This window comes from Carettochelys insculpta, chromosome 27, assembly GCF_033958435.1.
Source record: "Carettochelys insculpta isolate YL-2023 chromosome 27, ASM3395843v1, whole genome shotgun sequence".
Taxonomy (NCBI): Eukaryota; Metazoa; Chordata; order Testudines; family Carettochelyidae; genus Carettochelys; species Carettochelys insculpta.
This window is the reverse complement of record NC_134163.1, coordinates 15,957,300-15,977,316: the sequence shown is the minus strand read 5'-3', so window position 1 is coordinate 15,977,316 and position 20,017 is coordinate 15,957,300. Positions and strand designations below refer to the sequence as shown.

General features: G+C 64.8%; 1 protein-coding gene across 8 annotated transcripts in view; it reads right to left on the bottom strand.

Annotated features, from left to right (window-relative positions):
* Positions 1-1,017: 1,017 nt before the first annotated feature.
* Positions 1,018-20,017, bottom strand: part of PDE4C (phosphodiesterase 4C) — a 62,944-nt gene continuing 43,944 nt past the window's right edge. For all 8 annotated transcript variants that reach the window (XM_074978175.1, XM_074978174.1, XM_074978173.1 and 5 more), the window contains 14 exons: positions 16,449-16,640; positions 15,930-15,966; positions 15,192-15,265; positions 14,880-14,929; positions 12,070-12,182; positions 8,190-8,283; positions 7,093-7,271; positions 6,851-6,949; positions 6,468-6,632; positions 5,572-5,671; positions 5,056-5,210; positions 4,476-4,598; positions 3,691-3,873; positions 1,018-3,119 (listed from right to left, as the gene is read on the bottom strand). In XM_074978175.1, the coding sequence (XP_074834276.1) occupies positions 2,592-3,119; positions 3,691-3,873; positions 4,476-4,598; positions 5,056-5,210; positions 5,572-5,671; positions 6,468-6,632; positions 6,851-6,949; positions 7,093-7,271; positions 8,190-8,283; positions 12,070-12,182; positions 14,880-14,929; positions 15,192-15,265; positions 15,930-15,966; positions 16,449-16,640 (2,092 nt within the window). In that variant the 3' untranslated portion in view covers positions 1,018-2,591. The remainder of the gene's footprint in view (positions 3,120-3,690; positions 3,874-4,475; positions 4,599-5,055; positions 5,211-5,571; positions 5,672-6,467; positions 6,633-6,850; positions 6,950-7,092; positions 7,272-8,189; positions 8,284-12,069; positions 12,183-14,879; positions 14,930-15,191; positions 15,266-15,929; positions 15,967-16,448; positions 16,641-20,017) is intronic.

Genomic DNA, 20,017 nt, shown 5'->3' with positions numbered 1-20,017 from the left:
GCTGGTTAGTGTGTGACCCCGGGGCAGGAGCCAGCTGCCCTGCCCAGCCCTAGCGTCTTTGGTGTGTCGACAGCAGTGGGGCAGACACACTTGGCCAGACAAGCTGCGTTTGTAGCCAGCTGGTCCTCTCAGTTCAGTCTGTCCCATTGTCGGCAGGAGCAGGAGCAGGGGGCTGGCTGAGCTGCCTGCAGTCCGGACAAGGGGCCTCACCCGGGCATTGTTACAGCCACACACACTGGGGCAGCTCCACTCTGCTCCTCACCATCCTGCCCCACATGCCACCCAGCCACCTTCCCTCAGCCCGTGCCCAGACCCCAACAGGTCATGCTGAGCTGGGCAGAGTAATGCGTCGACTGGCTGAGTGCAACCCTGCAGGTGTGGGGTGGAGCTGGGCTTGACCAAGTGGGATGTGCAGAGATTTTATTCCCTTGGTTAGGTTGTCTGTTTCCCACTGTCCTGTAGTAACGCCAGGTGGGTGCCTCAGTTTCCCCAGGCACAGCGTCAATGCACAGCTAGCGATGGGTGTTTGCGCGACTTCTCACATGTAGAAAATGGGCCTTTGTAACCCAGGCAACACCCGCCCCCCCAAACAGGACAAAGATAGGTTTGAATTGGAACTGGGCAGTGGAGTATGAGTCTGGTCTGGCTGGAGCCGAGGGAAAGAGGGCCAGGCCCTGGCTCGGGGGGGCCTCCCCAGGATGGCTGGTGCTGACGGCTGCTGGTTCCTGTGCTGACATCTGCTCTGTGCTTTGTCCCTGTTGCCCCATAACCTGCCCGTTCCCCCTGCGGAGTGTGGGCAGGGGTAGCGCCTGGTAACCGCCCACCTCCACATGGGCCATGTGATAGCCACAGCAGCTTTGTTGGATAGCTGCTTGCTTCTTCTCAGGCGCCCAGCTAGCGAGGTCTCACTCAGCGGTGTGATGGTTCCACATGGGCCAGCGCAGGCTGGACTGGCACATGGCACAGCAGCAGCCAGGGCCCCAGCCCATCCCCAAGCAGTCACCAGCCCCACCTCCGTCGGACTCTCAGGACTTTATCTTATGATAAAACCACGTTTACAGAGATCACAGTGAAAAGACAAAGGAGACGCAAGAGGTTTACCGGCTGCCAGGGACGCTGAGGCCTCCCTCGCTCGCCCCGCGGCTGACAAGGACACGGCCGCAGCGCTGGGCTGAGCCGCCAAAGTGCAAGGTCAGAATGCAGCATGTCGAGTGCTGATCACAGTCAGACCAGTGTCTAGCAAAGGTTCAGGAGGAGCGGGCTCGACGGAGAGCTACAAAAGGCTTTAAAAAGTGAGCGTGCCCCACAATAAATGAAACACACGGCCAAGTGCACAGTGCTGTCCCCGGCCTCCCGCGCAGCGGCCCATGTCCCTGCCCACATGGCCAGCTCCCTGCGCAGCACTCTAGCTCCCCAGCCACCAAGCTTCACGCTCCACTTTGCCAGCCAGCTGTGGACATTTTTCCATTGGTGTATGGAATAAATGTTATGTGCACCAAGGCGTGTGGGCATGTGCACCACCCCAGCCACAGAGCCAGTGGTGGGTGCTCTGCACATGGCCTGGACGGCACTGGAATGTCTCCTGAGGGGCTGGACAAGTGCACAGCCTCCAGGGAACTCTGCCAGCCCCCCATCACTCCCTGGTCTCCCCAGCCCCAAGCCAGGACACTGCTGTGCTGGGCAGCCAGTGCTGCGTTGTATAATAGGGAATGTTTAATGCAACCTGGTTTGCAGCTCCCTTTGGGTTCCTGTTCTGCAGCGTCTGCCCGAATGGGGCTGTTTGGCACCAGGTAAGCAGGGGCAGGTCCATGTGCGGCTCCGCATGGACTCTCCACTGCCAAGGGGCCAGCGAGCTCAGTTAGTTGTGTCGGTTGGAGGGAACGGGGCTCCCCAGCTGGACACCAAACTAGAAAGGTGGGGCGTGGCCCAGGGCTGGCAGCTCTGGCTGGGAGGTACCAGTGCGGGACCACGCATGAGAACAGGCTAGTGACAGCTCCTGTAAGGCCAAAGACCTGCTGGCACATGGGCCTGGGACAGCAGAGCCTCCTATGGGCTTCACTGGGACCCCCCCAGCTGGGTGGGGGAGGCAGGGAAGTTCTCCTGGAGCATCCCTGGGCTCCAGGGTTCCTGCCTCACAGGGTGGGAGCCCAAACCCTTCGAAAGAGGCCTGTGGGAGAAGGGCCTGCGCCCGGTGCAGGGGACATGCCCCTTCCTGTCTGAGTGGTGAGCAGGAGGGACGCCCCAGGGCTGCATGGCCTGGCAGGGTGGGACGCAGGGCCCAAGCGGAGACCGTGAAGAGTGAGGCCATGACGTGGCAGTGGTGTGGCCACAGCCCCGTCCAGGCAGCACACAGACCGGTCCCCGGCAGAGCCGTTCCCAGGCCATGTGGTCACCCTGCCCGGTCACCTGGCAGCCTGGCAACTCCAGCCCAAGCACCCCCCACCCTGGCCCAGAGGGTCCCGCTCTCAGTCCCCAGCAGGGTGAGGCGAGGGTGGGGCTCCACGCCGGGCCACGGGGGATGGCCGCTCTCCTCTTGAGTACTGACGGCAGGGCCCACGCTCCGGTGGCGCCCAGGCATGGCCCCTCCCCTGTTATGTCCCCAGCGGCCGGAAGGCAAGGTTCCCCTCGAGGTCCAGGCCCAGCTCCCTGTCCTGTGGGCTGCCCCCAGGGCCACGCTCCGTGCACGCCACCAGGGAGCTGTCGTCAGCCCGCAAGAGCGTCCGCTCCGCAGCCCGGCTGTTGTCCCAGCACCAGGCCTCCTCCTGCTTCAGCAGCACGTCGTGGGGCGGGGAGTCCCTGCCTGCGGAGCTGGGGGATGCCGACTCCGAGTCGTCCGTGGCCAGCGCCTTGGAGTCACTGCCGCTGGTGTCCTCCTCCAGCAGGCTCTCGGCCTCCTCCGGCTCCGTGTCCGCCTCGCCCTCCTCCTCCTCCAGGGTCAGCGCGAACTGGAACTTCTCGCCCCCGGCGCCGGCGGGCGGCAGCGAGGGGCTGTGTGGGATCATGCTCTGGTACCACTCCCGGTTGTCCTCCAGCGTGTCCAGGATCTCCTGGGCATCGGGGTGCACCAGGTCGGCCCAGGTCTCCCACAGCGGATGGGCGATGTAGTCGATGAAGCCCACCTGAGACCAGGCAGAGGGAGAGGGGCAGTTACAGGCCAGGCATGTGCCCATGGGATTCCTGTCCTCAGGCCCAGGTGCCCCCCGCCCCCCCGCCTCCCGTCCAGCTCCGACCTCAGGGGCCCTGCCCTGGGACAGCTGATTTCCCCAGGCTGCCGATGGGAGGGCCCATGGTGACTCTGATGGCCCCCGCAGTGCCATTTCCTCCCAGCTATCGCTGCGAGAGCATCTGGCCCAGGCTGCTTCTCCTCCCAGATCTCTGCCCTAGAGCCCACACGCCTGCCCGCAGCTGGGGCCTCCCCACTGGCCAGAGTGGTGGGCACAGCTGCATGGACTCAGGGCCCCGCAGCCTTGCCCTCCACCTGGTGACCATTGACCAGGCTGCAGGGGGCTGAAGTCCCCCAGAGAAGACTCTGCCCTGGGCCCCCCGTTCCCCAGCTGGACTCTGCAGCTCCTTGCTGACCCCTCTGCTGCCTGCTGCATCCCAGCACCTCATTGCGGGCTTGGCAAGAGGCCTGCCCAGCACAGAGCCCCAGGGGCTGGGGCATCCCTGCCAGCCCAGCCCCATCCCCACCTGGGACTTCTCCACGGAGGCGCTGTGCTTGTCACACATGGGGCTGATCTCCATGCCCTTCTCCCGCTCCTGATCCCCCTGGTGGAAGAACTCGGTCATGATGCGCTCGGTCCACTGGCGGTACAGCTCCAGGGGCTTGGTGGGGTTGCTGAGGTCGGCACAGTGAACCATGTTCTGCAGGACCTGGCGGAGGAGAGTCACAGCTTTGCTGAGCACCTTCCCCACCCCTGGGCCTGAGGGCATTCAGTGTGGGCGGGAGATGCTCCCGGCGGAAGGGCAGGGCCCCAGGTGTGGACTGCGGCTCGCTACACGCCTGAGCAGCCCAGCCTGGAGCCAGCCCTGGCTCTGGACTTCGCACACCGGGGCAGCACCTAGGGCTGGGGGAGTTGGGATCTGTCTCAGGTTCGAAGGGGCGGCAGTGAGGGACGTCTCCGTGACAGGGTCACTGTCTCTCCCCAGCAGGGCCAACGTGACCGGAGACCAGGGGTCCCTCTCATTTTTTCCATCCAGGTGCAGAAGGAGTTTGGTCCTGTGCGCCCCACCGTAGGGACATGCTGCTGGCTGGTGGGAGCTGGGGCTGCTCTGCCAAGCAGCTGGGCAGCACCTGCATCTCTCCTGCAGCTGCCCAGGTGCTCAGGGTACAGAGAACACCCAGAGACCAACCTGCAGGCACCGTTCCAGCAGAATATGAGACACTAAAGGGGAAGGGCTGGGCCTGCCCCGGCCTGCCACCCCCCACTGCTGGGCCGTCCCGTTCCATGGGCTCCGGGGTCGCAGCGCCTCACCTGGATTCGGTCCGAGTAGTTATCCAACAGCAAGACGCCCAGACTGGTCACCTTCTTGGTCTCCACCATTGTCTTCAGATCCGCCAGCAGGTTCATGTGTTTGGACATGTCTGTGGCCAGCACCTGCAAGCAGGGGCACCCAGCTCAGCCAAGCAGCCCAGCGCCACCATCAGCCAACCAGACAGCCCTCCCCGGCCCCCAGGCTGGTGTGTTGGGCCTGCAGGACTCAGCCGGGCCCTGCGCCTGGGCTGGGGCAGCGGGAGGGGCTGGTGAGAGATCTGCGCTGCTGAGAACGGGGGCTGCGCCCACGGGCCTGAGTGACATCGGAGCTGGCAGGAGTCAGGTCTGCCTGCAGGCTGTCACGGCGAGGCCGCAGCTCCTTGCAGGTGCTGGGGGATGACATGGGGCCGCCTGCTTTCGGGCAGTGCCACTGTGCCCCGCCTGTGTGACCCCACCAGCAGCGTGGGGGGCATCGGTAGGGAGCACCCCGGCTTGGCCCCATGGGGCTGGGTCCCATCCTGCGTCTCACGCAGCCAGCTCGCGGTGCACAGCACGGTGCTGAGCAGGCCCAGCCCCTCACCATGTCGATGGTCATCTTGCGCAGCAGCTGCCGCTGCTTCTTGCTGAGGTGCTGGAAGATGTCGCAGTTCTCCTCCTGCAGCAGCTTGAAGCCCACAGCCAGGTGGTGATTCTCCAGCACTGAGACGTCATTGTACATCAGGGCCAGCTCCGAGTCTGGGAGGCAGGGGAAGTGAGCGCCAGAGGCTGGCTGGGGCAGCTCCTGGGGACCCCGGCGGCAGACCAGCCAGGCATGGGGCACCTGGTGTGGCGACCCAGTGCTGGAACTGCCGGGGCCCACAGCGCACCCTCCGCTCCCCGTAGGTGAGCACGTCTGTGCCACAGCTCTTCGCAGAGCTCCATCCAGGCTCCCAGGCGTGCGGCTACAGCCAGGGTTCTGAGCCACCAGGCCCAGCACAGGAACCAGCCCTGGGAGTGGCAGGCCATTGGCAGGGCAGCTCCGCCTGGCCGGTGCCTAGGACTGGGGCCCCAGCTCTGGGACGGGAGCTGGCCCGGCGGTTTGGGGAGCCGAACTTACTGGTGTTGATCAGGAACTGGTTGGACACGCCGGGGTGGTCAACGTCATGGATGGCGCTGGCGAAGATGGCGGCCATGACCTCCAGGTCGGTGAACACAGCCTGGAGGGAGGGACAGGCTGAGCCGGTCGCACTGAGAGAAAGCGGCGCCAGGGGACAATGGCCACAGGCTGCTGGGCCCAGCTCTGCCTCCAGGGCTGCCTGTGGGCCTGCAGCAGCGAGTGGCCGGGGAGCCGGGGTACTCCCACGCCCTGCAGGCAGGCGCACCCCAGCTGGGGTCCTGGGTGAACAGGGCCAGGATGGGATGGGGAGAAAGCAGCATCTCCTGGGTGCAGGGCTGCCAACAGTGGGGGCGTTTCAAAGGAGCCCAGCGCTCCAGCCACCGCTGCTGCCAGCAGCAGTTCCAGGCCCTTTTGACGTGCTGTGGCAGCGCTGCTCCAGCTGCGCCCAGCTGGGAGGTGGGTGGGAGTCCCTGGCCTGTCCCTGCTGGGGCACAGGGCTGGCCCCCTCCCACCCTGCCCTGGGGTCCGTGGCAGCTGTCAGAGTAGAAGGTGTAACCGTCACGGCTGCTCCCTGCCTCTGTCCCGCCCAGCCCGCGCGACCCGGCTGCACAAGAGGCCTGAGAGGGCCCAGGACTGGACCAGATGGCATCTCGAGGACCCTCCCAGTGCTGGGAGTCTACAACTCCCATGCGCAGACGTCTCTTTGGGTACAGGACAGACCAACCTCCCTGGGGCTGGGGGCGTGGGCCCGGGTGCAGACCCAGCCCAGGCTGCAGACAGACGAGCTCCAGGAGGTGCAGAGCTCTGCAGCCCAGGGCAGAGCCAATGCGCTTCACGCACACCGTTATGCGCCCAGTCCGCTGGCTGGGAGTGGAGTGGCTCCGAGCCCCGCCCACCTCCAGTGCCGGCGTGGACAGCAGGACATGAGTGGACTGGACCACGTCTGCAGCGTGGATGTTGTTGTGATAGGCCACGTCGGCGCGGTAGTGGTCCTCCAGGGTCATCATGTAGGTGACGAAGGTGTCAGCTGGGATGCGGAAGGTCTTCAGCAGGTCCCGCTCCTGCAGGACAACCGAGAGGGCAGGATGGACTCAGCACAGGACTCTATCCTGTCCAGCTGGGGGACGAGCCAGGGTCAGTCCCCAGCTTCAGGGGCACAAGTCAGAGCTCTGGGTAGCCCAGGGTCAAGGTGCTGCACCAGCCATGGCCAGCCCCTGCTAGCCCCCCACCTCCTGCCCTGTCCCCACACTGCCTCCTGGGAGCTCCCTGGGGCTCTCACCTGGAAGATGCTGTACATGATGACCGTGAGCGGGCGGTTACCGGAGTACTCAGTGACTTTAAACACGTCCAGACCCCATTTGTTTGTATCTTCTAGTTCCTGGGAAAGACGCGTGACAGGGACTCAGAAGGGCGTGTGCCTGGCACCCGCAGGGCCGTGGGTCAGAGACTGACAGGCCGGTGGGGCCTTGGGGCAAAGGGTTCCTCCCCATCCCTTGGCAGGCAGACTCAGGGCCCCCTCACCTTGGCCAGGAGCCCCTCCTGCTCCGTCCGGACCCCGAAGCGAGGGATGCTGGTGCTGGAGAAGCTGGAGCTGTGCATAAGCTTCTTCAGGCCGCTGATGTGCGCCATGGGGCGCTGCTGCTCCTCCGCATCCTTCTCCTGGGCCGCTGGGGCGGGAATTTCCACCTCATGCTGCTTGTCTGGGGGCCAGACCACACGGACAATGGTTGGAGAGTTGGGCACTTTCTCCTTCCCTCTCCGCCTGGTCACTGCCGTCTGGGAGCACGGATACTGCCCGGGGCTGACTGCATGGCCATGCCAGCCCCCCGTCCCAAGAACCAGTGGACGCTGGGCTGCCCAGAGCCCCTCGGCAGAGCAGCCACTGAGGTCCATGAGCAGCGTGAAACCAGCTGGGGGTTGGAGCGGCACAGCTCAGCCAGGGGAAGCCCGGACCCCATGGCCCAGGCCAGGAGAGACAGCAGTGAGTTAAAAGTGAACACTGCTCTATCCTCGCTGGGCACCTCAGCACCCACACTCAGCACCGGGCAGCAGCCAGCTTCGGTCAGCTCTGTAAAGAGTTCAAATTCTGCCCAGCACCAAGGCTCACCCCGCAGGCCTGGCCCACCTGCCCAATGCCCGGAACTGGCGCAAGTGGAGCCTAACAATGTTATGGCCACTGTGGCAATGGCAGACGGCGCGTGGAGGGTGTTGGTGCTTCCCAGCTAAACTGGGGACAGGGCTGAGAACACTTTATCTCCTGTGTGCCATGCACCAGGCAGGCAGGAGCTTGTGGCAGGCCCTGTCTCTGTAGTGGTCATGTGATTGCCAGACCCCCGGCCCCTTCATGCCTCTGACCAAAGCCAGCGCTCCCCAGACCCTTTGTGCTAGGTGTTTTGCAAGCACCCTGCCCCAGAGAGACGGCGCAGAATCCTATCAGACCCAAAGGGTGACAGGCAGGGCTCTCCTGCGGCTGGCCTCCACCCCGTGCTCTGCCGGGGTTTGGCCAGGCCAGGAACGCCGCACAGACAATGAGGCAGCCACACAAGGCTTAGCACACAATGGGGCACGCCTGGCAAATGGACGGGGGAGCCACAGCACCCCTCAGGCCTCTCACTCACCCAGGAAGGTGCTGGAGATGTACTCGGACACCTGGTTGCCAGAGCGGCTGGTTTCAGACAGGTGCGTCAGTTCCCTATTCAGCATCCTTTTAAACTGCAAAGACAAGCAGAGGTGCCTGTTAGAAATGCAGCCCAGGGACCCACGATGGAGGAGTCCCAGGGCCCTGCCAGAGGCTGGCCAGGCGGTGCAGTGGAAGGACCAAGCAGGCTCTGGCTCTGGGGAGTTACCACACGCTGCCCTGGGAAGGTCTCATGTGTTGCAGTGTAACATATTCGGAATGACCTGTGCCAGCCAATACCCAGCAGCCCTCGTGCCATGGCCCAGCACCAGTGCGCAAACCTGGAGCCGCACCCACAAAGGTGGGGACCAGGGGCAGTTATGTGAACTCCCTGCCTCTGGCCTCATGCCCCTTTCCAGGCTGTCTTGGGCACGTGCAGCAGGTACACTGAGCACAGGCTGAGCTCAGTGGGAGAGTGGCTGGTGGAGGTGGGCTCTGGGGCAGGCGGCAAACTACGACTGGGGCAGTCACAGCCATCAGTAAGGGCAGGCTGGCAGCAGTCGCTCAGAGCAGAACAGGCCCTGCGCACAACACCCAGTGGGAAACGGGCCGGCCCTGCATCCCCAGGAAGGAGCCTGCAGCTCAGGGCACAGCCAGTGGCATCAAGGCTGCAGGCACCTTTGACAGGAGAAGCTCCTCCCTTCTCTGCCACCGAGGAGCTGGCGTTGGGCAGGCTGAGCCACAGGGAGCCAGCGCTGAGGGGCTGAGCCACGGGGAGCTGACGCTGGGGGGGGGCTGAGCCATGGGGAGCTGGTGCTGGGGGGAGCTGGGACACAGGACCTGGCACTGGGGGGGCTGAGCCAGGGGGAGCTGGCATGGGGGGGGCTGAGCCACAGGACCTGGCACCAGGGGGGCTGAGCCACAGAGAGTTGATGCTGGTGCGGGGGGGGCTGAGCCACAGAGAGCTGGTGCTGGTGCGGAGGGGGCTGAGACACAGGGAGCTGGCGCTGGGGGGGATGAGCCAGGGGGAGCTGGCGCTGGGGAGCTGCAATGCACCAGCCCACAAGGAGCTGCCATGAGCAATACCCTAGCTGGGGCACGCTTCTGCAGGCCTGGCAGGCTCTGCACCCCGGGGCTGTGACCTCAGAGGCAGGACCAGCCCAGGGAAGGAACTCAGGGGTAGCTGGGGTCACAAGCGCCTGGGGCTGGGGCTGTTTGCCCACTTACCTGGATGCAGCCCCAGGACGCGGCGAGCCCAGGGCTGGCCTCAGGCATCTCCGCTGCCCCAGCAGCGCTGGCACTGGGCAGGCAGCAGCCTGGGGCCGGGGCTGGGGTCCCGCCAGCAGTGGGGGCCTAGCCCCAAACCAGGAGCCCAAGGCCTGGGGACAGGATGCTGGCCCGTGGGCCAAGCTGCATCCCTGGGCTCCTCGCTGGGCTCCAGGTACCCAAGGCTGCCCCCCGCCACTGTGCGGCCGCCCAATGAGCGAGCTCTGCCTCAGGGGCAGGACCCAGCCGGGCGCTCCCATTGGCTGCCTGGGCCACAAGCGAAGGCCTCTGCTTTAACTCTTTCTGTGCCGGAGCCAGCCTCCGCCTCAGCCCTGCGCCCAGGGACGGTGCGGTGTGGTGCGGTGCAGCGGCCAGGACAGGCAGAAGGCGGCTGGGGATTCCCGGCTGCCAGGGAACCGGCCTGGGCAGCTCTCGCCTCTCCCCCGCTTGGTGCAGGAAATGGGCCAAGGCCCCACTGGGTGCAGCTCAGGCAAGCAAGAGGGGCAGGGCTACTGGTGCTGTGGGGCGGGGGGGGGGGGCTGCAGCAACCCTCAATTGATGTGGTTTCCATTGGTCCCAGGGTCAATGGCTCCCGCACCACTGTACACTTTGGCCCAGTGCCCTGAGCTGCCGGACGGGGGCAGTAACACCCTCAGCTCCTGCTGAGACACCCGGTGAGCATATACCTCAGCCTGGGGCAGCCCCTGTTCCCAGTGACACCCCTGGGCCCCCGCTGCAGCCCAAGGCCCCAGCTCCGCTTCTGCAGCTGTGTCTGGGGGCTCTACTTCTGCCCTGCAGCCCAGAGCAGTTCTATGGACCCAGCTGGGAGGCCGCAGCCCATGGCAGTGCCATCTCCCGGAGACCTGAATGAGCCTGAAACGGAGCCGAGGTGCAGAACAGTCTGTGCAGCAGGGGACCGGGAAGGAAGGAGTGGACGACCGACACCAAGAACTTGGCACAGAACAGGCACAAGCAGCTCAGCCGCCTTCGAGCAATGTCCAAATGCTCCTTGTTTGAGCCAAACTGCTCAACTGGCCAGGCCGGTCCCCCCAGGGCAGAGCAGGACAGTGGGGAGACAACATCCAGCCATCGCTGGGCCAGGCTTCAGAGCAGCTCTGTCGTCTGCCTGGAGGCACTCACGGCCACCTCCCCGGAAGCACCTCACCCATCCCAAGTGTCTCTGAGGCTGGGATGCATCACTACTCCCATTCACTGGTGAGAAACAGGCAGCAGTGATGCTGCATGTGCCCAAAGTCACCCAGAGAGTCAGAGGAACAGCTGGAAACTGAGCCTGGCTCCCCAGTGCCCAGTGCCTTGACTGCATGGCCGCCCTTCCTCCACTGCTGCGCTGGTGAATTATGGTACGGTCCTTGCCTTGCAGGGTGACAAGTACCAGCGGGGTGGCCGTGTTAGTCTGTGTCTGCAAAAACGAGAAGCCCTGTGGCACCTCAGACACTAACAGATATTCTGGAGCCTAAGATTTCGTGGGCAAAAACTCCACATCAGCTGCTGGAAGTGGGCCATACCCTCCCTGACTGAATGGACCTCCTCCACTCTGGCCTTGCCCTTGACTGCGACGCCTCCTTTCCATGAGCCGGTATAATTAGACCTGCCTCTGGGATCTCTCCTACATTGCATCTGATGAAGGGGGCTTTGCCCATGGAAGCTGATGCTCCAGATATCTGTTGGTCTACCAGGTGCCACAGGACTGCTCGTTGTTTGTGTGGTACAGTCCTTGGCGGTGCACACGAGGCCCTAGTTATCACACTCTGGCATCACCCCGGTGCTCCCCATCTCCACAGAGCAGGAGGCAGCTCCTCCCAGCTTGCTCAGGACTCCCTGGAGACTGAGGCTGGAGGCCTGAGGTCACAGGCTTCGGGTGGTGCCCGAGAGGCGTAAGCCTGGCACTCTGGTGGCTGTGCTGCTTTACCTGCATGGGAGCTGAGAGACTCACCCCAGGCTCAGGTCCATGGGGCTTACGGCTCAGAGCCCTCGACAGACAGGGCAGGAGCTGTGGGCAGGACATTGCTGGGTTGGGAACCCAGTCCCCCGTCACTTTGCCAGAGCCCAGGGTCAGCCTTCTGGGCACACTGCCAAGGCCAGGCTCTCTCTGGCTGCTGCAGAGTGAGTGGGTTGGGGCAGGGACGTGCAGCCCTGGTGTGGTGAACCTGCTGAAAAGGGCACCAGAGCCTACATGGTCCAAGACAGAAGCATCACCAGCCTTCTATCCAAACGCGCCTCTGCCAGGGCCTGCAATCCCTGAGCACAGCAGCCCGGAAAAGTTTCCTAAAACTTCCCACCTCAGCTGGCTGGAGTGTTCTTCACTTCCTGCCTCCATCGGCTCTGTGTCAAACAGCTGCCATGCTCCAGCCCAGAGCAGGCTGCATTCCTGGGAGGGGGGATTGCAACCCCATGGGCTGGGCCTTGGGATGCAAGACATGAGAGCTAGGGTAAGCGCTGTCAGCACTCTGCAAGCCGCTGGTCGCTCTCTGCACAGCCACGTCGCCCAGGACAGCCGGGGTGGGGGTTTATAGGCGGGAGCAGCTGTTCTGGTTCCCATCAGGGTTGGATGGGGATTTCTGGCTCCCGGGAGGTGTGGCATCGGCGTCTCTTACCTTGTTGGAGGCCATCTCGCTGACAGAATGCCGGGTCTGCAGGGTCTCCAGCTGCTCCAAGCACCAGTCCAGCTCTTCCAGGGTCTCGATGGCCAGCTTCTGGCAGACATCCTCTGCAGCCAGAGAAGCAGGTGGCATTGGAGAGGGCGCGTGCGTACGGGCCGGCCGGTGGTCCTGCCAATGCTCCCCTGGCTCTCAGCATCTCGCGGTGCCCCCTCGGCCACGCTGCAGCTCCTCTGCTCCCAGCATTTAACGCCAGGCCCAGGGGGGCCTGCACTTTGCAGCCAGGTGCCTGGAGAGGGCTGCAGCCTGCAGCGCCGAGGTGCTCTCTCCCGCTGCCTGGTCCCTCCAGCGGAGCTGTGCCAGAGCCCGGGGCTGTGCTGGGCCCAGCCTGGCCTGGCCTGGCCTGGCCGCGGCCGCACGTGGCTGGAGGGGCAGGCGAGCCGGGGGTGCTCGTGGGGCCAGTCTGTTACATAAAGCACCAATAGCAAATATCGGCTGGAAGTTGCAGGCATTTGTTGGGTTGCCATGGTGACGGCAGGAGGCTGAGCTGGCCGGGTTTGGTGCCAGGGCTCTGGGGGGACCTGGGGTCAAGGATGTAAACAAGGTCCCTGGGGAGCTGCTGCACACGGGCCGGGACACCAGCTCTGCCCCGGGACTGCCCCCCCCGGTGCACTGCCCGGCCCCTGGAGGCGGCTGTGAGCCAAGTGGGGGTGTTGAGAATCGCCACCTTTCTGCTGGGGACCAGCAGGGGCTCCAGCTTGAGGGGCTGGTTGTCCCAGCCAAGGAGCAATGGGCTCTCTCGCTTTTCCATCCACGTGCGGGATAACTGTGGCTCTGTGCACCGAGGCCTGTGCGCCTGTCCACCCCCCAGCAGGAACACAGGCGCCAGCTGCGAGCACTCTGCCAATCAGCTGGGCAGCACCTGACCCTCCTGGGCAGCCGCCCCTGCACTCAGCCTCCTGGGAACTCTGCCCAGGAGTCAGGGGCCCACACAGCAGCCCCAGACTACAGCAGAGATGTCCTGAGACACCCTCAGCGCAGCAGGTGCCTATGCCCTACCCGGTGAGATCAAGCCAGCCTTGGGAAGTGCCTGGCCCTTCAGTGGGGCACAGACCTCTGTGGGGCTGTCAGGCTTGGGGTGAGGGGCTTACGACCTGCTTCTGCCCAAAGGGTCTTACAAAGAGGAGGGAGAAAAAATAGGCCAAGGAGCAAAGGGCTTAAACTGCAGCTAGTGAGGCTCGGGGTGGACGTTTGGAAAAACTTCCTGCCAGGGTGATTAAGCACTGGAGTAAATTGCTTCGCGAGGCTGGGGGACTCTCCACCATTGAGATACTTAAGAGCAGGTTAGAAAAGCATCTCTCAGCCAGTGCTCGGTCCTGGACGTGACGACCTCTCGAGATCCCTTCCAGTTCTAGGGTCCCATGGAAGGTGCCAGGTTCCCCACTGGCTGGCTGAGGGGTGCCCCGGGAGCAGCACAGCAGGGCAGGTGGAAGGCTCCTCAGGCCCATGCTCCCGCCCCAGGCTGGGGCCAGCTGCAGGGGAGCCTGTTTGCACACTGTGGGTTGGCCGGGGTCAGGGGGGGCCGGGGCAGGGCCCACCCAGCAGCCCAGCTGGAGGGGGCAGGGCTCCCGCCTGGGCCGGGACTTGGGCCTGGAGACACAAGCAGGGAGTTTTATTAATGGAACGACTGACGTCAGTAGGAGACTTTCCATCCTTGCTGTGGCATGAAGAGGAGCCTGGCAGGACGGAACGGGCAAAAACCCGACATGGATCGGCCACGGCTCGCTCGCCCCGGGGACCAGGCGGGGCTGGCGAAGGGAGTGTCAGTCCCACAGCCGCAGGGCAGGGGAGCCCCCATCTCCTGGAAGATGCCATTGCGGCGCCCCACGGGTGCCCCAGCAGGGCTGCGGCGAGGGGGCTGGGCAGAGGGTGCTCTCAGCAGCGGGCAGGGCCTTGCAGTGTAGTTCAGACACAGGCTGTGCGCAGCCCGGAAGCTTGGCCGGGCTGTTTGCAGCGAGCCAGGCCTGCGAGCTGGGAACAAGTGGCATGGCCTTGGCGCCTGAGCAATGACTGTGTGGAGCAGCCCCAAGCCCTAGCCCTGAGGCCGGCTGCAGCCGTGGGGTGACGAAGTGGGGCCTGCAGGGACGTTATTCCCCTGGTTCAGCTGCACGAGCTTCCTACTGCTCTGGAGTGACGCCAGGCTGGTGCCTCCGTCTCCCAGGGCGCAGCACCTGAGCCTTTCAGTGCAGCATCTTCTCACACGTACTCAATGGCTGTGCCCTTTGTAACCTAGGCAGCCAGGTGACACTCCCCCCCCCGCCCCCCGCAGCAGGACAAAGGCTGGAGGAGGGGCCCAGGGGCTGGGACTTGACCTGGGCAGTGGGGGAGAGGGCCAGTCGCAGCTGGCTGGAGAGGAAGGGGGAGAGTCAGGACCCTGAGCCCAGGATGGCTGGTGCTGACGGCTGCTGGTTCCCCATGCTGACAAGTCTGTGCTGTGCTGTGTCCCTGTCGCCCCATAACCCGCCTGTTCCCCCTGCGGAGCGAGTCGCATCCGCGCTCGGAGAGAGGGACAAGCCAGCAGGCAGCTACTCTGACAGCCCGGCCCTGGGCTCAGCAGGACAGGCACCAGGATGATGGCTGAGGCTGGAGATTCACAGCCACAGGCCTTCAGCAGAGTGGGGCTGGGAGTGAGGGCGGTCAGGGGAGGGATTCTAGGAAGGGCCTCGCCCTCCGCCCATCAGCTCTAACTAGCTGCCTGGGGCTCAGCTCTGCGGCCACAGGGAGCCTGGCTCCTGCAGAGAACTCACCGGACAGGCTGGCCTTGCACACAGGTGGCAGGTTGCTGCTGGAAGCTCTTCTGCAAGACACGAGGGGCAGGCTGTGGCTAAGCGCGGAGTTGCAGGGTGCTCCTGAGTCGAACCCGCAGGCCCCTCCCCAAGGCCAGCCCCCCCTCCCTTCCCCTCACTGGGAAGCACATGGGAATCAGATCCTCCCCATCTGCCCTTCCCAGCCCTTCATCCCCAACAGCATTTGCTCCAGATCTGGGGGCCGCTCCCCACGTGCGCTTAGGCCCTTGCCCCGGGACACCCCGACCCGCTGCTGGTGCTGCGCCCACTCACTTGCTCGCCACGCGGTCCTGCAGATGTGTCAGCGTGGCAAAGTTGCTTCTGACAGTGCGCAGGCTGGCCAGGACCTGCGGGGAGAGGAACACGGCTGCTGGGATGAGCAGTGCCAGAGGGACCCCAGGCCTGCAGCCAGCTCAGCAGCACACCTGGGGGGAGCTGTGCTGGAGAGCCCCGCAGCTGCGAGCCAAGAGTCAGAGCTCAGCCTGGAATTCACTCCCAGCCACTCGGCCTGCCCCCGTGATGGCAGGGCAGCGGCCTGTTACCAAGGGCAGCCGGGGGGGGGGCAGCGCTGCCAGGCAGGATCTGCCCGGGGGGTGGGGTGGAGCGGAGGAGAACGTCCCAGGGGCCGGCCTGAGCTCCAGAGCCTGTGCCAGGAGGGTGCTACTTGTTCCGGGAGGAGCTGGTGTTTGGAAGGTGATGCACCTGGGGGCACACAGGACCCAGCGCTCTGGGCTGTGTCATCCTTGCCTGGAAATGGGCACATCCCTCTCCCTTCCCAGCGTGCCAGCTGTGGAGCTGGGCCTGGGCACAGGAAGCAGGTTCCCTAGCAGTGGAAAAGCCAAGGGCCACACGGGGCCAGGGTGGTCGTGGTGGGATGTGGCAGGCGCCGGGCACAGATGTGCTTGTCCAGGGCAGGGGCTGGCTTTGTGCTTGGGTTGGCACCAGCTCCAGAGCAAACCCTGGCTGCCCCTGCGTGGAGGCACCGTGTGAGCCAGGCCGGGAGACCCCTACCTGTGCGAAGGGCGTGACGATCAAGTCTTCTCCGTGTCTGCAAGGGCAAAACGGTACATGAGGCCCTGAGTTGGCAGGGAGGGCAGGAAGAGCTGGGACACCCCCACCCCATGTGCAGGGCTGGCCCCTGGTCTGGGCACCCAGACTGGGGGGCGAGTGCCATGCTGGCAGGGAACCACACCTGAGCCGTGCAGTGGGGTACACAGCTGGGGCTGGCCTGGCTGCCAGCTGCCCCTTGGCAGGATGCCCCTGAGCAAGTCCAGCCCCAGCTCAGGGACACCAGGCTCCCACTGTGCCGTGACTGGTCCCCAGCCCAACCTGACACCCCAGTGGCCGCTGCTCCCATCAGCACCAGGCCCATGGGGTGAGCTCCCCACCCAGCTGCAGCTGCATGTGGCTGTACTAAAGAGAGAATTCGGCCGCCCTGTGGGCAGATGGCCCACACCAGTCCCATGGGGATTTCTGCCTGCAGGGCCCTGCCAGCACGGGGTGGGGGGCCAAGGCAGCGCTGGTGCTCACAGGTCGCCGGCGACGGAGGAGTTCCGGGACATGGCTTTGGGAGACAGGTCGTAGTCGCTGTCGGAGCGGTAGAGGAAGGACTCGCGCCGCTGGCTGTGAGGGACGGTCCCCTGTAGGACCAGCCCGGCGCTGGGGCTGGTTTGAGGGTCCAGCGGGCTCCTCCCCGATGAGAGGCCATTCTCGAGGTCAAAGCTGCAGAGAGGGAAGGAGAGGAGGCTCAGAAGAGGGGAGCCAGGGAGCTGGGGCCTGCTCTGGGCTCACCGCTTTCCCCCAGCCCCGAACCTGGAGAAAACACATGAGCCAGGTCCTGCACCGGAGGGAACGTGGGGATGTTCCCCAGGGGCTCTTGTGCTGGCCGCATGCAGAGGGTTGGGCAGTGGGGCAGACCTGGCCTCACCCCACAGACCATCAGAGTGACTGTCACTACACCTCCTTCCTGCTGGCTGTGGGGGTGACACCCCTTTGGCGGGCAACCCCCACGCAGCAGCTCTCGCTCTCAGAGGTAACCCTACAATTGCAAATTGGAGTGCTCGGCACATCTGGATGCTGGAACTAGGGGCGCAGGGGCAATGCAGCACCCCCTGCCTCTACGGGGGGTCCAGTATATCCTGGGCGCACAGCTTGGGTCCATGGCCCCAGCCCCCCATCCAGATTCACACCAGCACCCCAGCATAAGGCCCAGGCCCAGCTCCCTGAGGTACGCCAGCTGCCCCCTGCCCTCCAGCCCTAGTGCCCTGGGGCAGCACAGGCTCTTCCTGCCCATCTGAGGCTGTGGCTTTCCCGAGTACAGCAGGGGCCTGCTCGCAGGGAGGGTGCAGCTCCAGCCACGCAGTGATGCTGGGGTGGGGAGGGAGAAAGGACGGCTGATGGCCTCCCTGGCCTGCACTGTGCTGCTCCCCCAGCTGGGCCCAGAGTCCTGCCCTTGGCCAGCTCCAGCGCTGCTGCAACCCCAACACAGAGCCGGGACCGGGCTGGGGAGAGGCCAGGAATGGCCTACCCTCTCCACAGCTGCCTGCCAGCTCCAGCGGCGCGTGCAGAGCCAGGGGAAATGGAAGGCAATCGTGCGCGCACAGCGGGGCCAGGCCGCAGGGCTCAGGGGACCTACTGCTCTATTTGGCTGCTTCCTGCCTCGGTTTCCCTGTTTGGTACCAGAGGGCGTGATAGTCACCCAGCACTCCTGGGACATGCCTGAGCCCCCACCGCGCACAGCTCTTCATGGGTCTGATCCCAAGGCTGCCCTAGGGAGAGACGCAGCAGTCCCCCGCCCCCGGCCAGAGCCAGGCCCTGGGAGGGGTGCCTGGATCCAGTCCACAGGTTGCCACCGATTAGGGGTCAGCACAGCCAGACACCCCTCCCCCTGCTCAAGGGCAGCTGCCCAAGCCAGCCCTGTGCCACCGCCCCCGGGATGGACCACCTGCAGCAGAGCTGACCTTGGGAAGAAGAGGTCGGTGGAGCCCAATGCTGCGCTAACAGCTGCTTGATCGGATTTTCCAGCAGCAGCTGCTGTCCCACTCTGGGATGGACTCAAACCCTCCCCCTTCCCATCGACCGGCCCCACTCCGCTGGCACTTGTCTCCTTCCCCGCAGGAAGGTCGCAGCTGGCGTGGGGGAAGGGAGCACCGGCTGGGCCTGGCCTGGCTGCACCAAGCACCACGCACGCAGGGCTGGTGCCCTGGGCTCTGTCACAACCCAGCTGCCTGTCACATGCCCTGCACCGGTCATGCCCGGGGACGGGCAGCAGCCTGGCCCGACGATGAGCCATGGGGCTGGGCATGTGGGGCAGAGTTAGGCGAGGTTTGAGCTGGCTCAGCCCTGAGCCTGGCGTGCTGGACTCCCCTGCTTCCAGCCTGCCCAGCCCAGCTCAGCTCCACCCGGCAGTGCCAACAGCCCTCCAACACTCCTGTAAATAGTCACAGCCAGCCCTGGACGGGATCCCGCCCTGCGCAGCACCCAGCACCCCTTTGCACAGCTACAGAGAGGCCCTTCGTGGTGCACAGCCCAGCCCGTTCCCCGAGCACGGCAAGAAGGGTGCCGAGCATGCAGACGGGTCCCTCTCCTGACATCTGCTGCTCCCAAGACCGAGAGCTGCAGGACAGGACGGGCTGCAACATCTGGCACTTGCAGGTCCTTTAGCCGAGCCAGTTGTCAGGTGTCCCAGGTCCCCTGAGCTGCTCGCCCTCCCTGCAGGACACCTGCTGGTGCCCTGGGGCTGGTGGGAAGAGGAAAGCCTGGCAGTGCAGCAGCTGGAAGGGCCCCTTGGGCTGGGCTGAGACTTACAGGGGAGCTGCAGAGGGAGAAGGGCTGGCTTTCGCTTTGTCCATGCAAAGAGCCCTCCATCCATCACCTGTGCGAAGGCAGACCCGACCGGGGCTAAAACCTGCCACTTGCTGAGGAAGGGGTTGCGAGCACTGGGGAGGACAGGCTTACGAGTCGAGACGGCTGTCAGAACTTGGAGAACTGGGCTGGATCCAAGCAGTTGGCATTCCAGACAGCCCAGCACAAAGGGCAGCCCAGAGGCACAGCTAGAAACAGGTGAGCCGGCCGGTGGGGGGATACTGCCGCGCAGGGCCCAGGCATTCCAGCCAGCCACAAATGACTAGGAGGCAACAATTCGAGGCAGCTGCAAGCCCCAGTGCCCTGGAGCACACACCCAGGAGTGGGGTGCAAAGGGCTGGGGGGATGGTCCCGCTGTGCTGGCCTCTGTGTCTGGAAGGGAGGGACAAGCTGGAAGGGCCCAGAGGAGAGCAGCGAGCTGTGAAGGGAGGTTCAGAATGCCTGACGGCGAGGAAAGGTCCCATGCGGGGCACAGGGTCTGGGGAATACCTAGCAAAGGCCAGTCCCACGCCTGGCACAGGGGCTGGCGAAAACCTAGCAAAGGCCAGTCCCATGCGGGGCACAGGGGCTGGGGAATACCTAGCAAAGGCCAGTCCCACGCCTGGCACAGGGGCTGGGGAATACCTAGCAAAGGCCAGTCCCACGCGGGGCACAGGGGCTGGGGAAAACCTAGCAAAGGCCAGTCCCACGCCTGGCACAGGGGCTGGGGAATACCTAGCAAAGGCCAGTCCCACGCGGGGCACAGGGTCTGGGGAATACCTAGCAAAGGCCAGTCCCACGCCTGGCACAGGGGCTGGGGAATACCTAGCAAAGGCCAGTCCCACGCCTGGCACAGGGGCTGGGGAATACCTAGCAAAGGCCAGTCCCACGCCTGGCACAGGGGCTGGGGAATACCTAGCAAAGGCCAGTCCCACGCCTGGCACAGGGGCTGGGGAATACCTAGCAAAGGCCAGTCCCACGCCTGGCACAGGGGCTGGGGAATACCTAGCAAAGGCCAGTCCCACGCCTGGCACAGGGGCTGGGGAATACCTAGCAAAGGCCAGTCCCACGCCTGGCACAGGGGCTGGCGAAAACCTAGCAAAGGCCAGTCCCATGCGGGGCACAGGGTCTGGGGAATACCTAGCAAAGGCCAGTCCCACGCCTGGCACAGGGGCTGGGGAATACCTAGCAAAGGCCAGTCCCACGCGGGGCACAGGGGCTGGGGAAAACCTAGCAAAGGCCAGTCCCACGCGGGG